Source organism: Leptidea sinapis, chromosome 43, assembly GCF_905404315.1.
Source record: "Leptidea sinapis chromosome 43, ilLepSina1.1, whole genome shotgun sequence".
Classification (NCBI taxonomy): Eukaryota; Metazoa; Arthropoda; class Insecta; order Lepidoptera; family Pieridae; genus Leptidea; species Leptidea sinapis.
Window position 1 is genome coordinate 5707411 of NC_066307.1, and position 25264 is coordinate 5732674.

Consider the following 25264-nt stretch of genomic DNA (forward strand, 5'->3'; position numbering starts at 1 on the left):
AAAAACTACACGGTCAGCTGCTACGAACTATAGGCGCCGCCCGACCGTCACGCGACATGCAACACACAGACGAAAAAGTTTGAGACGATGTAATAAAAGTTTCACTTTAATAATATTTGTAGTGTAGTTGACATGATTTAAGACGGTACAGTTTGCCTAATAGTGACGTGATCTGGGTTGGAATGGCCCGTAAAGTGACGTTTGTATATCGCTATATCGCTAAAATATAATATTCCACAACAAATTACTAAAAAAAATTCTCAATTATTGCTTATTTCAATTTAAACATAACCCTTAAAGTAAGGGTTTAATGGACAAGTTAATTTAATGAGACGTATAATATAATATAATGTGCCTTGTTGGATCGCAATCTTCATTACGAATCAATAAAAAAAAATATACCTCATTGACTTAATACATAAATTGTAATAAATAAATAAAACAGGGCAGCTGCATATGATTTGAACTCTCGGAGCATATTTTAGTAATAATAAGGATAAAAATGGAGGGTGCTGGTAGACCAAAGCAGCGATAGGCAGATGACATCGTGCAGGCGGTGGGGAGAAACTAGATCGATCAGGGCAAGAATAGGGAAAAATGGAAAAAGTTGGAGGAGGCCTATACCCAAAATTGGGTCCATAAGCAAAATTGTATAAGGAAGAAATAATTAATTTGGTCACTTTAAATAAAACAAACATTAAATTTTAAGATCTTTAAACTACTAACATTTGTTTGTAAAATAAGGGTTATGGAATAAATGGCTTATTATTGTTAACGATAAAAATGGAGTAAACAAAAGATTGGCACCAAAACTTGTCTCTTCAACTCATTTGTTGAATGAATTACGACCCACATGAACCAAATGAGTATTTATTTTACCGTTTTATTTACTCATGAGACTAAAATTCAGTCTATTTATTTTATGAAGCGTCAATCACGGTTTATTATGGGAATTTTTTAAATTTAATTCCTCTTATTTCTTTTCGTAAAATATCATAAATATTTATATCACAATATCTTCATTTTTGCCATCTTGGTTTCCGGATCAGAATATATTAATTATAATTTGCTTATAAATAGTTTATGTATTATAATTTGTGAACTAAATTAAAAATATGTAAATCTGTCGGGGAGATTATCAGCGTCGGTGATCCTTTTGAGAGATTTTCACGGCTATCTTCATACGATCAAAACCGCTGCACTAGAATAAGCTGCTAAACTCGAAAGCTCCAAAGGAGACTGCCATCCGACGTTATTCCGTCCGGCTGAATGCTATTGTTCACTAAAATCGAAATTGAAAATGTTTCGAAGCGTTTGATTCTTTGAATAATGTTTCATATCAATAAAGCACCTCTTTTGTAAAAAAAAATGAACACTATATAGTTGCTTGCGATTTCTACCAGATGTTCAATTAACAAATCGATGAGCCTTGAGATGAGTAGCGATTCTTGGGGTTATTCGTGTAAATTCATGTTGATAAATGGAAATTCACAATTAAGATGAAGGTATATTGGTGGTCTGTCCCCCTATTCTATAAATAGACTTACCTACCTGTTCCTACATCAATTTTCACCATCTTACCAGTGACGAGAAAATTTATCAGTGGTATGGCTTCTAAATCTTCGTAATTAGGTTTTCGTTGGAAATTAAGAAAATGCAATTCGGTAAACTATATTGTTTTACGGTTATTAACAGTATTATGTACAAAAATATTTGTTGAAAAACTATTTCATATAACTAAAAGGCAAAAGCTTTACTTTTCAAATAAATTTAATTAAATGGTGAAAATAAACGGTATTAACGAGAACATAAAGAGAATTAGGCAAATAATCCCATCAATTTGCATAATCTATGAATTGCTTTCAAGATCTTATTTGTAAATCATACAATTATTAAGGATTGAATTTTCAGAGTAGACAGAAAATAAAATGAAACTAATTTTTAGATTTAGATGTTTTTTATGGAATGGGGAGAACAAACGAGGACACGGGTCACCTAGTGTTAAGTAATCATCGACGCCCACACGAGGAATCACAGGAGTGTTGCCGGCCTTTAAAGAAGGTGTACGCGTTTTTTTTGCAGGTAACCATATCGTATTGTCACAGAAACACCGCATAAGAAATCTCATTCCACAGCTTTTTAATACGTGAAAGAAAGTTCCTTGGAAACCGCACTGTGGTGGACCGCTACACAGATAGTCGCGATGATATCCTATATAGTTACATGTCCTGCGAATGCGGAATTCGTGGCAGGAATCAGGTGGAACAGCTCTTCGGAACACAAAGCACTGGGTCACCGACAATTCAACCTGCTCTACGTTGCACGCGGTCAAACGGATCGAGCTGATACTGGGGTGCGCCAGACCAGAGATGACAGCAATACTCCATGTGTGGCCGGACCTTCGCTTTGTAGAGCGCAAGAATGTGGGCCGACTTGAAGTATTGCCGTACTCTATTAATGACGCCCAGTTTCTCTCGACTCTAGCCTCTTATGCGACTCTTGGGCCTGGGACTCCCCTATTCTTTTTTATGCCCCGGGGAACCACAGGGCAAACAAACCAATATTTGATAGCACAAAAAAATCTACTTCACATTGAACACATTTGATATGATAACATTTGATAACATTGAACAATCTGTTCTTATTTGAACTCAATTGCAAAATAATTTGTCTAGACTCTAGCCTACAACTCTAGTTGAGAAGAAAATATTATGATAATTTCAAAATATATATAATATAATCTATTAGACAGAACATTTAGAAATGAATATTACTATAGCGTAGTCAGTTTAGTCACTATAGGTCTTTAGTTATGCCTACTACTGTATCTGAAAATGACTGTTTGTTGCCTCGACTAAAAAAAACATGGTTTTCAATGATTTTTTGACAATCTTTAATTATTAAATTATTCGACTCCGATAAGTTGAAAATAATGATCAAATTCAGACAGAAAACGATGTAGCAATGAAAGATTCAGGAAAATTCTAGAATGGTACATTGTTCACCGAAGGAAGACAGTGAGCTATTCCAAACAGGGTGTGGTTTGTACGAGATAAAACCTAGGACCCTAATATAATCGAGAACTGAAATTGAATAAAAAAAACTTACCAGACAATGAAAGCGTCCATAAATAATAATCGTAGGTATCTTTTAAGACACTTTGCGTTGAATTCACTATAGTAGCCATTATTTTTATTATCTGAAACAAAAGAAGCAATAAATTAATATAAAAATAAAATGCTAATGGAGACGTGGGATTACCAAACTGAATATATTGTCAAAATATTGTATAAAAATCTTTTCATGCATTTATATAATTAGGAGGATGCTTAGTTAAAAGATGTTATATATTCTTGTACTTTTGTGTAAATTTAGCTCCTTGAAAACCGCACTGTGGGGGACCGCCACACAGATGGTGGGGATGATATCCTAACTTGTGACGTGTCATGTGAAGGTGGCGGCAGGAATCAGGTTAAACAGCTCTTCGGAACACTCCCCATGATAAATGCGGTAGAAGACACACAATGAAGCGACGTCTCTACGCAACGTCAAGAGATCCAGCCGTTCACAGAGCACTGGGTCCCTGACAATTCAAGCTGCTCTGCGTTGCACGCGGTCAAATGGATCGAGCTGATACTGGGGTGCGCCAGACCAGAGGTGACAGCAATACTCCATGTGTGGCCGGACCTGCGCTTTGTAGAGCGCTAGTATGTGGGCCGGCTTGAAGTATTGCCGTGCTATATTAATGACGAAGACAATTTGGCTATGCTCTCCAGATGACCACGGAATTGGCAATCGCTCGAGATTTTGAGACCCAGTATTCCGATACTAGGCGAGGCTTCAACTTGCTTGTCCTTTTGTGTAAATTTATTATTTTCTGATGTTAATTTTTTTCATAGTTTTATTATTATTATTTTATAATTTCTTTATAGCTTTTTTAGTTTAGTAGGATGAGCAGGAGGACCTATATGCTCGTTTGTCATTCTTATTCATATAAAAAAATATTCATTGTAATCCATATCGCGATGAATTTTATGAGTAGAAATTGAAATTTTTAAATTTTTATGAATCGCCGAAAAGCGTTAAATATATTGTTATAGAAAGATAGTGTTATAGTTAAGAAGACCAAAAAATCGCCTTATTACAAAGTTTTCCCTTCAGGTATGATAAAAATTATAAAGTGATTTTGATAATAATGTGTTATTCGTGTAATAAAGTCTCTTTTCCTTTCACAAAATAATTATTTTCAGTTATTAATTTTAAGGTCCAAATGAGAATTACCTCAAAATGAGGCTTCCAAAAACATTATGTTAAATGTAATGATGTAATAAATTCTCATTTAGAACGTCTGTGCATTTTCAGTTAATCGAACCTGAAAGAGACTTAAAATAATACTCAATTAAAGCTATATCGTAAAGGTAATCCACTTTCCGCATTAAGCTTTCTTGAATAAAGTACATTTTTTTGTTAATTTTGTTTAATATTTAGGTTTTATAAATCGCTTGGATATTTTGAAAAATTCATGATTAAAAAAAATCTACACTTTTTTATGGAAAAGGACGGCAACCAAGTGTACGAGACACCTGGTGTTAAGAGATCTCCGCCGCCTACATGCTCTTGCAATACCAAAGAAATTACAGAAGCGTTACCGGACTTTAAGGTAGCGCTTTTTTTGAAGGTATCCATGTCTTATCGTCCCTGAAAGACCGTACAAGGAAGCTCATTCCACAGGTTTGTAGTACGTGGAAGAAATCTCTTTGAAAACCGCACTGTGGAGAACGACCATACATCCAAATGGTGGTGATGATATCCTAATTTGTGGCGCGTTTATCTTTTTTTTGTATGTAACATCTAACAAAATAAGAAATAACTTTTAAATTATATTGTACGAACAAAACACAGCAGATGCTATTTTCGAGAATCGTAACCTTAAATATCGAATAACATAACAGTATTAATTTAATATCGTCGAATATATTCCTGTAAACCTTTGTTCGCTGCAGGCTCCAGCGTTTTAAATAACATAACATTATTTCAACCTGGCATTGTTGTTTGAAAATTAGGGCTAATTTCATTTTGATAATATTTGCTGTAAAGCTCGAATATAAACGTGATATAATTTGACTCGGGAGTAATTAAGTTAAAATCTTCTTAAACGTTAATATTTTAGAAAGCACTGGGTTTAGCTGTGTTAAGAATATGGAGAGAAGAAAGCAGACATGGCACAACGATGTTTCACAACAAAAAAAATAACTAATAATACAAATAACTATATTATAGTCTGGGCACAATATTTGCTAACACGCAATGTCGAGGTAAAAGGATATTATTTTGTTATAAATCTATTATTTCAAATGGATAGTAGACTTCAAATACAAATGGTGACTCCTTATATCAAACTTAGAAGTACCCTCATGTTTGAAAGGTCCACCATCATCGTTCAAATCCTCCAGCTCCTGCAAGGGACGAGCATTCTGTGTCGAAACCCTCGAAAGAAGATGTGATTTTATATTGTATTCTTGAAAACCCTCCTCTTTTAAAGTTGTATCGACATCCGTGATATTTCGGCTTGGAAGCCTATTAATAATAGGCTATTGTCGTTATATTTATAATTTTTGCGTTCGAGTTGAGCTTTTTACTATATTACGAGTGGCAGGTAGAAGCATAGTAAACGCTCCGTGTCATTTAATATCGTATCTTCAAAAAAACTAATTCTACTATTGGTACTTTAAAACCACAGCCAAAAAGGTGGTTTTCAGAAATCTATACTATAATATTATAAAGCTGCAGTGTTTGTTTGTTTGTTTGTCTGAACGCGCTAAGCTCTGGTACTACTGGTCCGATTTGAATGATTCTTTCAGTGTTGGGTAGTCCATTTATCGAAGAAGGCTATAGGCTATGTTTTTTTCAAAATAAGGGATCCGTAACAAAATTGCTATTTTGTAACACAGGGTGTAAAATCGAAAACCTATTTTTGCGTGCGCTGCAAAAACTATTGACAATAGAACAAAATGATGTACAGGCTATAATATAGGCAATATTTTATTACTTATAAAACTATCGCGTGAATTATACTTTATATGGCAAAACAACGTTTGCCGGGTCAGCTAGTTCATGATAATCTCAGAAATGGCTCAATCAATCTGAATGTTTCGCTGATCTATTGTGGAGCTTCCGTTTAAGTTTTCTTTCATTCTGATTGGTTGACAAGTAATAAAGGTATGAAACGAAATCTACTTGAATAAAAATCACAGACACCCACTAGTGTATCTTTAGGACTTGTATTTTGATTCGGATGAGATAAAAAAATGACAGTGTATACGTGTCTCATACAACGTTGGGGTAGCTAAGGTAAAAACGGCCTAAACAGTAACTTTTAGGGGTGTGAATTGCTCATGTGGTGGAATCAAACAAAAATCTGAATCTAAAACTAATATTTTCTTAATAAATCCATGCCAAACTTATCAGATGATATCTATCATATTTTTCAGTTACATATAATTATTAAAATAATGTTTATTCGAACACAGCTCTCAAGTAATTCATATGAATAACCAATGTAATAACTATGCTGAATGATATCCGAATGTGTATAGTAGCTAGAATTATATCATTAACACAAAACACAAACCATCTGCAATAAGTACTATATCAAATTACGTGAACCACGAATTATAACTCTTGTGAAAACATCAGACAGGGAACAGGATAATTCAGTTTATTAAAAAAAGACAGGCTTTCGGCTTAAAGGTTACAATATGTTCACGTAACATTTAACCTTTAACTGCTGTGTGTCACATACCGAACACTTTCACTATGTCAATAAAAAATATTAATTTATTGTATACTAGGCTCTCGCCTCTCTTCGTCATTTAATGTAATTTTTTTTTGTCATAAAATACAGTCCATTATACTTGGTTATACTTAATATTTATACATATAAATATATTAAACTTTATAATACTATTAGTATAGGTATGGAGCGCAGTATTCTGGGAACCAGTCTGACCAGACTCCACTACTGGCATTGCTGATGTGGGACAAAAAACTCCCAGGCTAAAGTGGAATTGGCCTGGTTATGTATGTCGGATGCACTAAGACCGATGAGCACAGGTCGTCAGGCATTGGGTGCCTAAAGACGGGCAAAGACGTAGAGGCAGATCCCGAACATGATGGTGTGATGATCTGAATGCCTATAATAAGACTTGGTCACAGCTGGCACAGGATCGCAATAAATAGTGTAAAGCAGGCGGGGCCTTTGCTAAGCAGTGGGATCCGATAGGCTAATAAAAAAAATGTTTAGACAACATTCTGCTTTAAAATTCAGTTATATATTCTTCTCTCTGTAACTCAGGATTATAGGATAAAAATTTTCTTATCAAATCATGCTAGTATGCAATGATGTTCATTACTGAAGTTTACAATAAAGCATGTTATTTATTGTTTCGTAGTTAATACCAAAAGTAAGTTCAGTTAAAAGTAGGCGTATAGGTAATAGACTAAATTAAGTTGAGGTTAAATTGATTTATCCATCTTTACTATAAGCAATACACTTTCATACACGATTGATTAGCAATGATAGTTATTGAATAACTATTCTACATAAACTTTTAGATCCAAGCTAGTATAACAATATCAGCTTTTTTCTGCTGTAAGTCAGCTGCTCATCTCTTCTCATCTCTCACCAAATCTCGTCAGTCGTCATATCATTTTTCATTTAATCCACAATCTTTGTCTGCATGTTCGAAGTAAACATCAAGACAGAAATCTGAGGTATACCTGAACTTTTTGTGTTTCAATCTTTTGCTGTCTCCCAATTCATTGTATAAATTTTTATGCTTTTTAATATAAAATACTTTGTAGTAATAATACCTACAAGCTGTAAAGCATGCGGGATATATAAATATTATACTTTTCCGTGGTCCTCCTCCTACTTCACTCTAGATGAATCTCAATAGCGTTGCTTTTGTAGCTAAGTGTACATTCATTCCAAAACTTAGTAGGACATGGTGAAAAGGTCTTTGAACTGTGGAGGAAAGTTACACATCTAGATAGTGAGGATGAGATATAAAAATGAGACGTGTCATGCAACGGTGGACTTCAGCGGCAGGAACCCGATGAGACAGCTTATCATAACACTCTCCGTGATGATGCGGTAAAGGACACACAACGAAGCGAAGTCTCTTTGCAGTGCCACACTTGGTACTAGAAAGCTGGGATGTATGCCTGACAATTCAAGCAGCTCTAGGTAGAAAGTTTCTAACTCATACTGGGTGGACACCAGAATTGCTGTAACTTAACCTTCGCCTTATTGTACGCTAGAAGTTGTAATTGGCAATCGCTCGAGACTTAAGTATCCAATATTCCGATTTTAGTTAAAGATTTTTTTTATAAAAATAAAGCACGAGACGAGCAGGACGTTCAGCTGATGGAAATTGATACGCCCTACCCATTACGATGCAGTGCCGCTCAGGATTATTGAAAAACCCAAAAATTCTGAACAGCATTACAACTGCGCTCGTCAAAAATCAAAAATTTTATGCTAAGGCGTACAGACTCTTTCAATAGTTGTCGTATAAAATCTATCTGATTTTATTCTATGTATAAAAACTCCGTGCTCTTAAATTAACTTATAAAGTAAGTACATCATTGAGCCAAATTTTTGATGAATCGTTATAGTGTCCAAATTAGAGTACATTATAGTTTTATTAACAGTTGCATAATCAAGATATGGGCATTCAAATAAAGTTATTATTGAATGAGTGTTATTTGACCGAATATTTTGCATTTATCAATTTACTCACCTCATAATTACTTCACTTCTAATATCACGTCAAAATCTACAACAAAAAATGTCTGTCTGTATGTCAGGGCTAAACGAAAAAAGTACGTACTACTTATATAGATTTCTTATTTTGCATGAATAAAAATATTATATAGGCTAATTTTTATCACGCCATGTATAAAATACAGAAAAGGTAATAATAAGTAATTTTAACCTAACTTAAATTGCTAGGACTCATTGCGAATGCATAGCACACACAAGTTAAATCTACGTCAATATTCCGAGTCCTAACTAGTTATAAAAGTAATATTAAAAAAAGTATATAAAATAATGGCAAAATAAAAATTCATTAGGTTCCGTAATGCAGTCCAAGTCATAGAAAAATCACCGAAAATACGAATAACGCAATAGTAGAATACATTCACCTGAGTATAAAACATATATTTACATCCTCTTTGGAACACAGAGCGAATGACAATAAGAACCGCCAACTGGCTGTATGGGCTCGAACCCTTTGCCTGTTCTAAGATTGAACGAAGAAACCAAAAAAGAATAGTCAACTAAAATATTACCTTAGACTATCTAACAGCCTCTTCAGCCATTTTATTTTATGATTACTACAAAAAACTTCTAATTAATTATTTCTAATTCATTATTATAGCTTTGTTTTATAATTTTTATATAATAAGGGGTGTTTTTTATTATTAAATCATGTGTAACTAATCTGAATCAAATCAGAAATACTTTATTACACTTGAAATATGTCACTTATTCATACAGCTTATTCGGAAAGCAGATCTCCTTAGAGAAGAACGAGCAAGAAACTCTAAGGTTGCTCTTTTCAAAACAGATTTGTATTACAAGTTTTTCTTTAACTATAATTACATTTATCAATCTAAAACAGACGTGTAACAGCTCTGCAGCTCAGTCTCAAGGGTTATTTAGATCCAGATATTTTATTGTAGTCTTTTATATAAAACTTTTTCTTTAGAACTGATTTATATTCATCTAATGGTAAGTTCTGTCTGTCAGCAGGGAGCTTATTGTAAAAACTTATACAAATTCCTCTGCAAGATATTTGAAACTTTATAAAGTCGACTTACATGACCAGCAAGCTTATCCTTATTTTTAGCATTGATATTATGAGTGTCACATGTTTTTTAAACGAATTGATATATTTTTTTTTTTAAGTTTTTCATTGACGACCCATATAGCCGAATGGTTAGTGACCCTGACTACTAAGCTAGAGGTCCAGGCTTCGAATCCCGGTAAGTGCAATTATTTATATGATGAATACACGGACTTGTAAAGGCTGAATGATGATGAGTCCTGACATACAGACGGACATGCTATAAAATACTTTTTTGGCTTCCGTATTGTTTGTAGAAGCGAGTCATCTTTTTAAAAAATATTTAATGTACAGTTTTTTTCATTTTAACGATTTTATTATATGTATAGTCTAGTCGTTCAGGATAATTAGGATATTTGAATAAAAAATATATTAAAAAATATTACTAACAGGCTTTTTTCTTGAAATATCATAACATCCAAAATTATTTATCAAATTAGATGATTCAAACATCGATTACATACCGTGAGCACTGACGTGTAAAAATTAAGGACTCCGTGTCCACCTTACATAAGGGTGTAAACCAAAACAAGCCGGTAAACGTGTACACACATAGCCCCACGCACACACACTAATACAAGGCGATCGGCCGCCATTATTTTTATTATATTTGCCATCGTATGTCACAGATCAGTTTGCGTTGCAATAAAATATTTTAAAAACGCCGTCGTGCGTTGTGAAAACGTGTAAAAGCAATACTATTAAAGTATTTGTGGATATAAGATTATTTAAGGGATAAAAAAATTATTTATAATATTATTATGTTCTCTAAGTATGTTTTTTTAAGGCTAATAAAGAGTGGAGCACAAGCATTCTTTATATGCTTAAAAGGAGGTTCTTGCCACTATTTATTATGGAGAATTTGTTAAAACTAATTAATAATTTTATTTATTATTATTATTATGTATAAAATACAGATAATATAATAATAAGTAATTAGTTTACGAATAACCAAAATTGAGAGGGATAAATATATCGTAGTGTTGTTTATTCAACATTGAGGCTAGTGTCTTTATAATAATAAAAGCACAAAACTAACTCTTGTGTACATAGTAATTTTATTTCTATTTAAAGTATATTTTGCGATGAGATATATTTTTTTCTAAAGTGTAATCTTTTTTGGCAGGATGAGTGTTATGTATTTCAAATAGTTATTTTTATTAAAATCTTTTGAAGTTTTCGAGAGAAATAACAATCATTTATTGAACATAAACGGTGATACACCAAAATGACTCAAACGTTTTGACTTACTCGTGTAAGTTGAAAAATGGAAAAACAAGTGATTAAACAAATAAAATAAATAAATTCCTGAAGCCTGTCCCGGAAACTCAACAAAAAAACCTAACAGATTTATTTAATTACTTATTATATATAACTTACTAATAGGGTTTAACATTTTTAAGATTAATTTTTAATTTAATACATTTTTTATAAAGAAAAAGGGGCCATGAAATGATAACAGACACTCAATAACCAATAAATAATGTAGTATTTTAAACTGTTATGGGCCCTATTACTCAATCTACTTTTAACATGTTTTAAAACATAACATTAATAGACAAATTTTTAATATCATTCGGGAGAATATTGTGAAAACGTAAACAGCTTCCTACAAATGTCTAGTTTCTCTGAACATAAATGTTTCTCCAGAGATACAGGAGACATTTAATTGGTTGTGACCTTAGAATGTACTTCAAAAAATCAAAAATATTCGATTCAAATAGTAGTATTAGCACACTTAGGTACTACTGGATAAAATAAACAACAAATTTGTTTAATAACATTATTTTGTACATTTTTTTCTTAACGATACTATCTACATACAAATGATACAAATGATTCGCCTGTACACGCGGCATCCTCAGGACTTAGTCTCGTGCCAGATTTTGGCGAGACAACACGTCCTGAGGATGCCTCGTGTAGAGGCGAAACACGTGTCGAATTGTTTAAATACAAATATTGGCGGAATTAACACTAAAGAAAACTCAAATAATTTGTATAATTATGGATTTCCGCAAAGTAACGCCTACTCCAATATTTTTTTTATACTATCTACATTAAATCAATCAATACTTTGTCTGATAAGGAACATGTGTTATAGACTAATTTAAATGTGAGTCATTCAATGTATTTTTAATAAGAAGAATTATCTTATTATTATGCGTATTGAACAAATCAATTAATAAAATATATGTTGCTAGTTGACGTGCAGAATCGTGGTATTAACTGGGCCAATCTTAAAGCTGCACTCACAAATAAATAAATATACTTCAACAATTCAATTCATATCTGTAGAAATGTCATAAATCAGTGACAGATAAAACGAACTTTCCATCGCGTCTAAAGCCGACAGTTGAACTAAACACTTGACAACTTCAATATTTAGTTTCAAGAATATAACAAGGCTTGTAACACCGTTTTCCATTGGCTTTCTCTAACACTTTCACTTAGCAAACAAATATTTCCGATCAGATCAACTGTTAGCATAATAACAATAATTAAATTACTTTTCTTAATGTTTAATAAGAAATTATGTTACAGAATTTTTAATCGTTTGATTGGTCCATAATAGCACGTGATTGCTTTACGACTTTTTTTGTGGACAGGGAGAAAAACCTAGCGTACGGATCATCTGGTACTAAGTGATCACCGCCGCCCACATTCTCTTGCAACATCAGAGGAATCACAGGAGCGATGAAAGCCTTTAAGGCAGGTGCAGGCACTTTTTTTGATGGTACCCACGTCATATCCTCCCGGAAAAACCGCACAATAAAGTTCATTCCACAGCTTTGGAGTACGGTAGAAAGTTCCTTGAAAACCGTACTCTGGAGGAACGCCACACATCCGGGACACTATACTTATGGGACCGAATCTTAAAATTTATCCCGATGTATAACGGATGTCGGGATACATTTTAAGACGTGAGACGTCATGCGTATTATATTAAAATCCCTTTAGTAGGAAAGGTGTGATTTTAACAATTTTGTTATTGGCATTTTCAGAATGCTGCCCAATGACCAGGCAGGCTTTACAGCACGCAAACCTTTGGGAGAAATTCAGTCAGACGTCTAATAATTAATTACATATTAATTAATCCTTTTGAAGTGAACCTTCTGTTGGGCCGGTGTCAATCAACTATGAATATAAAGATATAATATCTTTATCACGTTTCTACATACCCATTTTTAATGTATTTCGCCGCCACTTAGTAAAATACCGTACGTCATGATGCTGTGAAAATAACTGAAGTACACTAATCTAGCGGTCGCAACATTCGTGTCTAAATAAGAGAATCTCATAAACTGAAAATATTATTCAACACTCATATACAAATGATTATTACCCATGATTTGTCCTAATTGTTGAATAATACATTGTTACGAGAATCTAATTGAAATGAAACTAGTGTACCACAAATAAAGTAATGTAATGTAAATGTATTTCGGTTCAATGTAAATCGTACTAAAGTGCTCTTAAGAAAATAGAACGTATTAGTTCACTGTAGAAGAGTTGTCGCTTACTGTATATTGATAAGTCCCCTTACATTTAGTATTCCTTTGAACACGTCCACCTGGGCTAAATTGTACAGAGTGACATCAAATAGGTTGATCATATTCATAGAGAGGTATACGACAGTGGACAACGATTTGGAATGGAGTGAATAATTACAACCTGGCAATGGGTTGCGAACGTCAATAATCTTTGATGTTGTTGTTTCAAATGTAAATAGTATTTTATTACAATAAGTAAACTCAACCAGATTATAACAAAGTTCAAAAACAATATTCAATAAGTGATGTTACAAACTGTTTTGAATAAAAATATTTGAATTTGAATTATTTTTGATTATCCAATCGACCGAAGAAAACAAACAACTGGTTGGATCAATATTAATTACATCTAATATTATTAACATCTAATTAACACTGAGAAAATAATTTAATAAAATATAACTTAAAGAAACGCGTATATTTTTAATCGGTATAGTTTGAACTGAGAATGTCTTTATTTATTTCAAACGCGTGAATCAACATTAAAATAATTTGCTTTTGTTTTAAGCCAACTGATTCTGATACTAAAATAATAACAGAAAAACACCACGAAGAAGTCTTATTTTGTTAAGTTTGCATAACTATTTATATTTTATAGACTATTGAAAACTTGTAACAAAGTCATTTGAATTTAGCACACAAATTGTCATTTTTACGATGTTTTGTCCCATTTTAATAATGCGGTCATACCAATGACTATATTGCTTCGTCTCAAGTGATCCTTGGGATGAAGGTTTTTCTGAGACATTTACTTGGATGTTAGATAGATTATTTTTCGTGAGCAATTCGCACCTTTAAATTGTATATTAAAATAGTGATAAAAGAGATTGCTGCGAGCCCAATCTATCATTGTACAAAGCCAAATGTTTTTTGCGTTCATAAATAGTGGGATAGTTGAGATTTTTTTTTATTGTATCATCTTATGTGCGTTTGTGCTACATCTACTAATATTTAATCAGTAGCTACGTAGTATTTTATAATTATTGTATGCTTCCTTTCCGTCATCTCGTCATAAAATTATTCATTACCAATATCTAATATTTTACTTGTGAATTTTAAAACATTTTTTATTTTTGAAGTAAATACTTCTTTAGGTTCGCTGAGCATTTTATTTTGTGGGTATTGAAGACAGACTAAGTTTTTAGTTGTTTTTTTAAGGAGTTTTAATTATGAATTTGGGTACCTTAGAGACTGCTATTTAGAGGCTTTTGCCTTGGGCAATAGAATAAACAGATGGTCACTACAGCTTTTAAGACTGAAAAGTAATTCAAATATGAAATTTACATTACTTTTGAGATGAGAAATAAAATTATTTACATAAATGTCCTGATAATATTTTAAACTTTTTTTTTTATTTATAAATTTTTAATGATAAATTTTTGGCGTTATATTATACAGGGGCATCCCAATTATAGTAAGGAAGTAGAATTCTTTATTGCATGATAATTAATTATATAATACTTGGAATGAGTAGAAAGAGATTTAAATGAGAAAATATTTCTATTTATTTACACGCTACATTTATTGTTATTGAAATGAAATTTTAATAAATATCATATTTCAGCAAAATATATTCACCATGTATTCATTATTATAAAAGGCATATTTAAAAAGTTAATAGAATACTACTATAGAATACTAGAATAATAAAATAATGATCGAAACCTGAAATAATGAAAAAATAAATACAATAGTACATATTACAAATTCTTCTTATTCTTCGATTTTTACCCGAGTTCTATGTTGTTTGATAAAAATATTTGCAATTATAATCTTGATATGATTTAAAAATTTAATATTATATACTAAAATTCGCTTAACTTACCATAAACAATTAAAATACACGCACTACATTCACAGTAATACATACGCTATTGTGCGCAGGCGCGCGGGCGTAGCCTTCTTCACAGGTAAACTGAGCGGCACGGACCACTGTGAAGGCTGTGCGAGAGTGATAACAGCTTTACATAGTTTGCATAACCACCATTATGAAGATACTCAACACATTCTCTTGTGTTACTAAACGTTTAAGTCAGTATGTTACGGTTCCTCATTTTAATAGGTTTATAATAGGTTTGAGTTGCCGAAAAACCAATAACGTAATATATGTATAATATATACATATATACACTTTTATTATATAGTCCCAGCCACTGTTCGGGCAATATCTATAAACAAATTTAAATGTTTTATAAAAAATGGCTCTGTCGTAAATCCTACTACTCCACAGCTGAATATCTAAGTGATCCAACATTATTTTATAGCAAAAGCAATGAAAATACAATATTGTAATATTTGATTAAAAAGAGCGCAAAAAAAATGCTGTGAGAGTTTCTTGCGCCACTCCTTCTCTCCCAAAGCGCCATTTGCTTCCGAAGCGGTAGTAGTGTCTAGTATATTAGAAATGACATCAAAAAGGAATCAATTTTGAGAAAATAAATGCCTTTTATGACTTTTTATGGCAAAAGAAAATGGAACTATATATTGCCCAAAATCGTAAATGACTTGCCATAAATCTATTAGAGATGCCAGTAATATAAAATCATTGTTTTGAGGGGGACGTAAGAGACATTTCTTGGGAATGAGTGCCGCTGATTATGGCCACATACTCTAGGAAATGCTTATTACTTATGAGCATACACTGGGTGTCTTATTTTTTCATTATTTTTATTGTTTTTCTTTGTTTTTATTTTGCTTTGACTTCGCTTTGTTATTTAATTTAGTCGTGTTATTTTTTTCGACTTTAATGAGATATTTTTTGATAGTTATTATCTAAAAATATCCCATTAAATGCTGACTCAGCAAACGTTGTATTGCCATATAAAGTATTAAAAAAAAATTTTGGTGTATATATCGTACATAAAATTTTTCATACTACATCTCATCATAATCTTGCAACTCTATTGCGTATCTGTGGATGGAATAGAATAATATTAAAATATCGATACAAAGATAGGTGTTGATCGTAGATGGGTGAAAATTTAGGGTTGTACGTATTTTTTAATGTTGAATCATAAAAAAATAAATAATTTATCTAAAAATTAAAAAAAAAAATATAGGGGTGGACTACCCTTATTACCCTTAACATTTAGGGGAATGAAAAATAGATGTTGTTCGATTCGGTTCAATATGCACACAAAATTTCATGAGAATCTATCAAGCTGTTTCGGAGGAGTTTAACTACAAACACCGCGACCCGATATTTCTACCCGTCTGTACCGTTTTTGATGAAATAGTATTCTCACCCACAGTGACTTTACCTTAAATTTGACTAAAAAACTTAAAGAATCCTAGTAGAGGATCCAAATTGGAGTCTACCGTCACCCACATAAATAAACCCATATGACCATAAACTTAATATTATACTACCGTAATAGACAAACCCTGTGTGAAAGTGAAATAACTAACCTAACATTAAAACCTAGGTGTGAGAAAGAGACGGAATAGACACCATTTTGAAACAATTTAGTGTCCATTAGTCTCCTGTCAAATTGGACCGCATTTTAATTTTAGTGTTTTTATCGTAATTGTTCTGTGTTTTCATGAATTGAATTAGTTTTTTCATCATTACATTGTAACGGTATTTTTATGGAAAAAAGCCCGCTGCTTTTCTTGCGCTCGTTCTTCTTAAGTCTGAGGCATACTTTTTTGAATGGGGGGTAGTTTTTGATGTCCACTAGGTGACTTCTAGTCTAATTTTGAATAAAATTATTAGAATTTGAACTTGAACAGGGCCGGTATATTAATGTCTAACAATTTTACATTCATCTTGTTTATTTTTAAAGAAATAAAACAGGGCGTCTTAACAATTTAATATATTATAATATAATTTATACATTATAATTTCAAGTTTTTGAATTAATTTTCTTTTGTTATGTTATGTAAGTTTTTATATATTGTGGTTATGGTGGTAATCAGTCAGGCGGTCATTGGCACACAATGCGGTTTTCAAGGAAATTTCTCCCACGTACAACAATTTTGTGGAATGAGCTTCATTGTGCGGTGTTTCCGTTACCTTCAAAAAAAACGCATACACCTTTTTTAAAGGCCGGCAACGCTCCTGTCAAGCCTCTGGTGTTGCAAGTGAATGTTCGTGGCGGTGATCACTTAGCAGTAGGTGACCCGTGCGCTCATTTGTCCTAATTTTGCAAAAATCGTTATTTATGTATATTTTCGTAAGAGTTGTTCTTCTTTTGCACGAATAGTTCTTCTATACGGTAGAATATTGTGAGTATTTAGTCAAGACTCTTTTGTTGCATCATCAAGCGATGGATCAAACTACGCTAGTATCAACTACTTATAACTATAATTCCTTCGCTCTCGTCAAAAGTTGGGCCATTCCAGCCTAATGCTCTGAACTTCGCAAATAAATCAAAAGTTTTGCAAGTAGCAAGTTCGCACAGCTCAAGTAAAAAATACAAAAATCTCTCTTCCATGTAACAAGTTTTTTGGAATGTGAACCAAACACTCTTTTAGCGCCTACAAAATATTACTTCTAGCACACAATATCTGTATTAATATGTTTAATTTAGTATTCTTATTTATTCAAACAAAACAAATCCTATGACTATATTTACAATACTATAATTACATCAAGATACAATTATCATTAGGGGGAAGTGTAATGAAATGAAATGAAATGAAATGAAATGAAATTTATTTGCAGGAAACATTGTACTTAAGGTGTTAACAATATAATGGATAATCCAATATGTTTCGTCAATTGACATGCAAAATATGTTACAAAATTGTCTAAACACTAATCGTACTGTTATATTGAAACATGTCGGATTTCACAATGATATCAATAATATTTATAAAATGAAATTTTAATACTTATATAATATTATAATATGAGACGTAAATAACTTAATAATTCATTTAGTACCTATGTATAATATTAACAAATTCAATGTCATAAAAGTATATCAATTTACATATATTATTATCAAATAGACTAATTCATTTTGTATTGAAAAATTCATTTAAACTATAGAAGCACTTATTTGTTAACCACTGATGCAGTCTTCTTTTAAAAACTTTGAACGGTAAATCTTTCAATTCATTGGGTAATTTATTATATATTGTACCAAGAATACCGACAGCATTTCCTCGTTGGATAGGCTGATCCGTTTACCGAAATAGCTGCCAGCGCTTGGGTTTCCAGTAGCCTTATTGAGGAAGATAGTACTTTGTACATTCTCCGCGCCTCGGGGCCCACGACTCAAGTATCTCGACACCAAACGGCACAAAGATGAAGACGCTTGCTGTCTTCGGAAGTCAAAGCAGCAGCCCCAGCATGTAGTTCTCATGTCCAACTGACGTAACTTGGACATGAGAAGGAGCCAGAGTGACCAGGGCCATTCCCAATTATTTAATAAGTATATTACTTAACCCGACAATGATGCTGAGCTATATTGACCCGAGGCAATCTTAAAGTAACATATTTTATTTATTCACATATATCAGGGAAGATAACCCACTATAGGAATTTATACCCCTATTTTTCTCAGATTCTAAGGCATCCTTTAAACAAGTAGATATTTATTAGAGCTAAAGAAGAAGACAAGGTAATATACTGGTCATCCGATTGTAAGTGATCAGGTTACCATACTCTTTTGCCACGTTGGTATCCTTATTTTCTAACTGTGACTCGAACCTGCCTCTCGGGTTCCGTTCGAGCGCTCTTCCAACTGAACCAACCGTTCGAGTGACGTATGGTTTTTTTTGTGTGTAAATAAGGAAGATTGTTCGGCTCCATGAGCCTCGTAAATTTTGGTTACAAATTTAATTGGTATAATAAAACCCAGAAGAGAGGGATATCACTTTAAAAATAACAAATTGTAGTAGATTGTTACAGAAGAGTCGAAAGGAAGTTGGAATGGTCTATTAAGTGTTATGATAATATGATGAGATGGTTATCTTGTGTCTTAATAGCTCTTTCACTTGAAATAACACTGTGCATTCTATTTTGAATATCAAGTATCAAAAATAAACCCGAATAGTTAAACAGACAATATATACACAAATAAAATTTGTGAACAAAATTTTATGAACGATGCGGGACTTGAACCCCACGACCTCGGGCGTTCCGTGCCACTGCTCTGCCAACTGAGCTAACCGTTGGAGTGACGTATCGTCGTAAAATCTTGTATGCTTTGTTCAACTCTCAGGTTGTGGCTTCATCTACATTATGTATGATATCACATTAAAAAAAAATAACAAATTGAAACATATACCTCACATTAGTAATACATAAGTTAAGAGTTTAATTTAAAGTTATTTTTTGTTAGTAAAATTACACAAATGGAAAAAATTATGTGGTTTTATAAGACCACGACGCAAGTAAAACTATTATTATTACATTTACATATAAAAACAAATTCATATATTAATCTTTGCATATTTTTTTATGACATCATTGCATATTCAAAAAATAAAAATAGAATTCAGTAAAAAATCTTTGTCAGGTTTGGGGTTCGAACCTACTCTCCCTCTCGGAAGCCAGTACCGCGGCTGATTGTAATGTGAATGCGATAGATAGACAAAATAATTTGAGGCGATGTAATAAAAGTTTCACTTTAAAAAAGTTTCCCATTAGTGAAAAGTACTTTTTTCAAACCTATTAAAAAATCCTTAAGCGTATATCCGTGTAAAGTAAAGTTTATTAATTTTGATTACTAAAAATTTCAATTTATAAAATTATCAAAAGGCAAGCATATCATTAGAGTTATGGAACGGAAATCAAAGAAACAGTGACAAAAAAATATGTGTGCAAGTCACATTAAGACAGACGTCGTGGGCGTGACGTCAGAATATATTAAGGTATACTCGCACCATACATAAGACAATCTCTTCTTCAACTATGATCGCCTGGTACCAAAACACTGTATTATATTTCCAATCTCATTTTCTCCCACGTAAAATTTTATGACTTTATGTGTTCCTTTTTAACTGTCTCGCTTTTTCGCTAAGAAGAAGTTTTCACTTCAATTAATGTTAAGTGATCACCGCTGCATACATTTTCTTGCAACTCCAGATGAATCACGCAAAGAAGCTAATTCCAAAGTTAAGTTCTAGGTGAAAGAGAGTTCATCAGAAACTCATCGCTTTTCTGCAATAAATATAATCTTTTTAAATTTACTTTCACATTGTTCGAGAACCTTTGCATGCGCTTAAATAACTAACAATTTACACGTGGAGAGAAAACATTTCCGCATCTCCATTACCTGCATTATCATATATCAAACCCGGAACATCTTTATTAATTTAAAAAATGGACAAGACAAGTAAGAATTAGAGAGGAAGGATTCCGTACAAATGAACAAGATATAATCCCTACTAATATTATAAATGTGAATGTAGGTTTGTTTGTTACGCTTTTACGTTGGAGCTACTGAACTGATTTGGATAAAATTTGATGCAGCGATAGCCTAGAGCTTGGGAAAGGATATAAGGCTACATTTTATCCCGGAAAAATCAATGTTTGCCGCGGGATTTGTGAAAAACTAAAATTCATGTCGATGAGCTATAGCTATACCAATAGATGGTATAGTTAGCCATAGCAATCTTCATCGAAATAAGATTCATGTAATATGTTGGGAACGGGAACCGCAACTGGAATAGGACATGAGATAATATTCAATTTCAAAGTAGATTATTATTTTTCAAACCCTTTATTTACGCGGATCAAGTCGCGGGCACCAGCTAGTACTTTAAAAAAAAATTATTGAAGTAGGTGTTACTTTGCGAAAATCCATATTTACACAAATGATTTGAGTTTTCTTTAGTGTTAATTCCGCCAATATTTGTCTTTAAACAATTCGACACGTGTTTCGCCTCTACACGAGGCATCCTCAGGACGTGTTGACTCGCCAAAAACTGGCACGAGACTAAAGAAAACTCAAATCATTTGTATGGTACTTTAAATTAATTTCTACATATATTTTTGTCAAGTTTGATTTACTCATTGTTTAAGTGTGTATTTTAAATTTGGGGCCCTTTGTCGGCTTATGGTGATTTCAAAACAGAAATACCATAGCAAGCATTCTTGAATCATTTAGTATTATTATGAAAAAATACTCAAATGAACTCTGAACGTGTGCCTGTTGGAACACATTGGAAATTTCTTAAACGGTTCTGCGGCCACTTCGTGTTTCCTCAACAACTATTCAATTGGTGTTTTGCTAAAAATAATTAATTTGTATTTTATACTTTAGTCGGGTTTGATCATATTATAATATGTGGTACATTGATAGAGTGACGTGAAGAATAAAATTTAATTTATATAATACGGCTACTGGAGACCCAGGTGCTGGCAGCTATTTCGGTCAACGGATCAGCCTAGCTATCCAACGCGGAAATGCTGCCAGTATTCTTGGTATGCTTCCCCGTAATAATAGTTTCAATTTAATCTAATCATAGTATTGTAAGTATTGTTATTAGATTTTTTTGTTTGAATAAATAGACAGTAAAAATATATATAAAATCGATTTATGATTTAGATACTATTTAGTAATAATAACATTGACACACTCTTACACAAATTATCTTACCCCAAATTAGCATTTATTTATTTATTTATTTATTTATTTATTTATTTATTTATTTATTTATTTATTTATTTATTTATTTATTTATTGACACACCAACAGCATTACATACAAAACATTAAAAATAATTATGGTCTTATAGGTTTATAATCTGGTATGAATGCCAGTTACTGGTGCATACACCACTCTCATTGTAAGATATTAATTTAAATACAAAATACAGTTCGACCTACAAATTTAACAAGGATTTTAAGCAGATTACTAACAATAATAGATACAATATAACGAAGAAATAGTTTGTATGAATATCAACTAACATATTATTATTATTTACAGACAGAAATGTGCGGTTAGTTTTTTTTTCAGAATTGTCACTGTGTCATGAAAAATATCAAAATCTTTTATGGACGCGGAAAATCGATTGTACTCAGAACACATTCTTGATAATGGAGAATGTTTAAGGGCATTTGTCCTACTTACTGGTTCCACAAGTATGTTAGTAATCGGATTTCGTGGATATCTGTGCGGGATTTTGAAATTTATTTTATCCAACAATTCACTGCACGCTGTCTGTCCTGATAACAGCTTTTTGAGGAATGTTAGATCCAGTATTATGCGGCGATTGTAGAGTGACAACATTGCCTGTACTATGGGTAGAAGACAACGATATATTATTATTTTAAACAATATACTTACTTAAACATATATAATTACATGTAAACATCCATGACTCAGAAACAAACATTCATATTCATCATATAAATTATTGCACCTACCGGGATTCGATTTATATTGTGTTGATGATTTTGTGTGTTTTTTTTTGGCTGAATTATAAATTATCTAGCAACGTATGTTGGAAGCCCGTGGTACATAATAACAATATCACTAATGCTTTTACATTTCACTCTATATATCAGACAATATATAAAATACCAATTTGATTATTTTTTTATCGGTTTCATTGCATAAACTCAGATGCGATTACGTTTACAAATAAATAACTATTATTATTTGAACAATAAATGAAAAAAAATCAATTAAATGAAATATTTAAACTAGGTTTAGGTTTAAAGAGTTTATTATTCAAAAAGAACAAAAGTTCACTTACATGAGAACAATGATTGTAAATAAATTTAAAAGGAAACATAAATTTTATAGTTTTATAGTAACGGTGCCTTTAAAGTTAAACAATAATAAATTAAAAACACGCTATGTTCTAAGGTAACAATCTATCTATTGTGATTGACAGTGCTAACTAATATCAAGTATTCTATTTGAAGTATTTCGTGAAATCGCTTAAAAAATGAACAAGTTATAATGTTTTAATGTACATTGTCACAGCCTGAAGATCAGGTTAAAGTCGAATAAATTACATTATTAAGAATCCACGTGTTTCTGCAATTTTGTAGCTATTAAGAGGGAAAGCAGCCTTTCGCTTTCTCTACCGCAAACAAAGGATTGGTTGTTGTGCGTCAAATTGTATTCTATCGCACTTTGTTAAGAATATTATTTATTCAACAGCTTCCATTGTCTGTATGCCACAATGGTAAACATTTGAGTGAGGTCCCGGTATCTATTGAAAACCATTTAATTTAACAATCAATATGAGCACGTACAATATAATTAAATGCGAGTAATTTAAGATGAAATATGATTTCAACCATGAAGCACATTACTTACAGGTAAACTTAAAGTGATTGAAATATATTTGATTGTAATTAGCAGACAAACGAACAAACGTTTCTTTTTATTCTGCTAAAAGACATAAAAGGCATTTATTTTCTCAAAATTGATTCCTTAAGAATTCTTGTTAATGTCATTTCTAATACTACTACCACTTCGGAAACAAATGGCGCTCTGAAAGAAAAGAAGCGGCGTAAGAAACTATCCCAGCATTCTTTGTTTGGTGCCCAGTGCGTTTCGCATCACCAAAAAAATCTACCTCTACACCAGCGCCACCTATCCGGAACTAACGTAACTACAATTATTGTCGGATTGGTCATGTCGCCTTTTATATGTGAGCAAATTACCTTGACCAAGTTAATCATATATAGCCTGTGTTATGGGTTACAAGACAATGATATATTTAATACAATATACTTACTTAAACATACATAAATTCATATAAATATACATAAATACATTTAAACATCCATTATAAATGGGTAGTTAGTAGCTTTCTGTTACATATTTACTTAACAATAAATTTATCTATTTTCATATTTATGATTCCCTTAGGAAAATTGGAATGACAAGAATTTTGACTGAAAGTATGTTTATTATTCGTATTGGCTCTGTAGGCGAAAATACAGGTACCTCTTTGCTGCTAAAACTTTTATGTACATAATAAACTTTGTTCATGGCATTTCTTTTTTTTTTATTGAATAGAAGGAAAAACGAGCGTTTTCTTTTTATATGAGAGGGTGCCAACGGGCAAGAGGCTCACGGGATGGGGAGAGGTGAGGCAACCGCCCATGGACATCCGCAACAACAGGTGTGTCAAGAAATGCGTTGCCGGCCTTGAAGGTGGGAGCATGCTTTTTTCTTGAAGGTCCCTAAGTCGTATCTGTTCGGGAAGACCGCTGCCGGTAGTTGATTCCACAAAGTGTGCGAGGCAAGAAATTTCGAACAAAACGCGCGGTTGTGGAATGCCAGACGTCTACGTGATGCGGATGGTACTTTGCACGTAATGTCCGGTGGTGGAATTCGGCCGCTGGAATCAACCCGAACAGCTCCTCTGAGCACTCCCCGTGATAAATGCGGTAGAAGATGCAGAGAGAACCCACATCTCTACGCAATGCTAGAGAATCAAGCTGATCGGAGATGACTTGATCGTCGATGATTCGAGGCGCTCTTCGTTGTATGCGGTCAAATGGAAGAAGCTGGTACTGGGGAGCACCCGCCCAGAGGTGAGAACAGTACTCCATGTGAGGCCGAATTTGCGCCTGATAAAGTTGCAGGCGGTGGCTTTTAGTGAAGTACTGTCTCGCCTTACTGAGTACACCAAGCTTTTTAGAGGCCAGTTTGGCCTTCTCTTCCAAGTGACCACGGAACTGAACGTCGCTCGATATATCGACGCCAAGTATGACAATACAGGCTGTGGTAGTTAGAGGAGTGATCTCGAATCCAGGGGATACGACGGGTAGCGTACGGGTCACCTGCTGTTAATTGATCACCGCCGCCCACAATCTCTTGCAACACCAGAGAAATCACAAGAGCGTCGCCGGCCTCTAAGGAAGGTGTACGC

At 32.9% G+C, this 25264-nt stretch overlaps 1 protein-coding gene across 2 annotated transcripts in view; it reads right to left on the reverse strand.

The window, feature by feature from the left end:
- The window catches only part of LOC126977024 (elongation of very long chain fatty acids protein 4-like), a 33389-nt gene extending 17970 nt beyond the window's left edge, over window positions 1-15419 (reverse strand). The window contains exons 1-2 of one of the 2 annotated variants that reach the window (XM_050825678.1): window positions 15291-15419; window positions 3109-3199 (exon numbers count right to left, since the gene is read on the reverse strand). In XM_050825678.1, coding sequence (XP_050681635.1) covers window positions 3109-3199; window positions 15291-15293 — 94 coding nt within the window. In that variant the 5' untranslated portion in view covers window positions 15294-15419. Of the gene's footprint in view, window positions 1-3108; window positions 3200-10378; window positions 10415-15290 lie in introns of those variants that run through there. The other variant, XM_050825679.1, reaches the window with a different exon arrangement.
- Between the last annotated feature and the right edge of the window lie 9845 nt (window positions 15420-25264).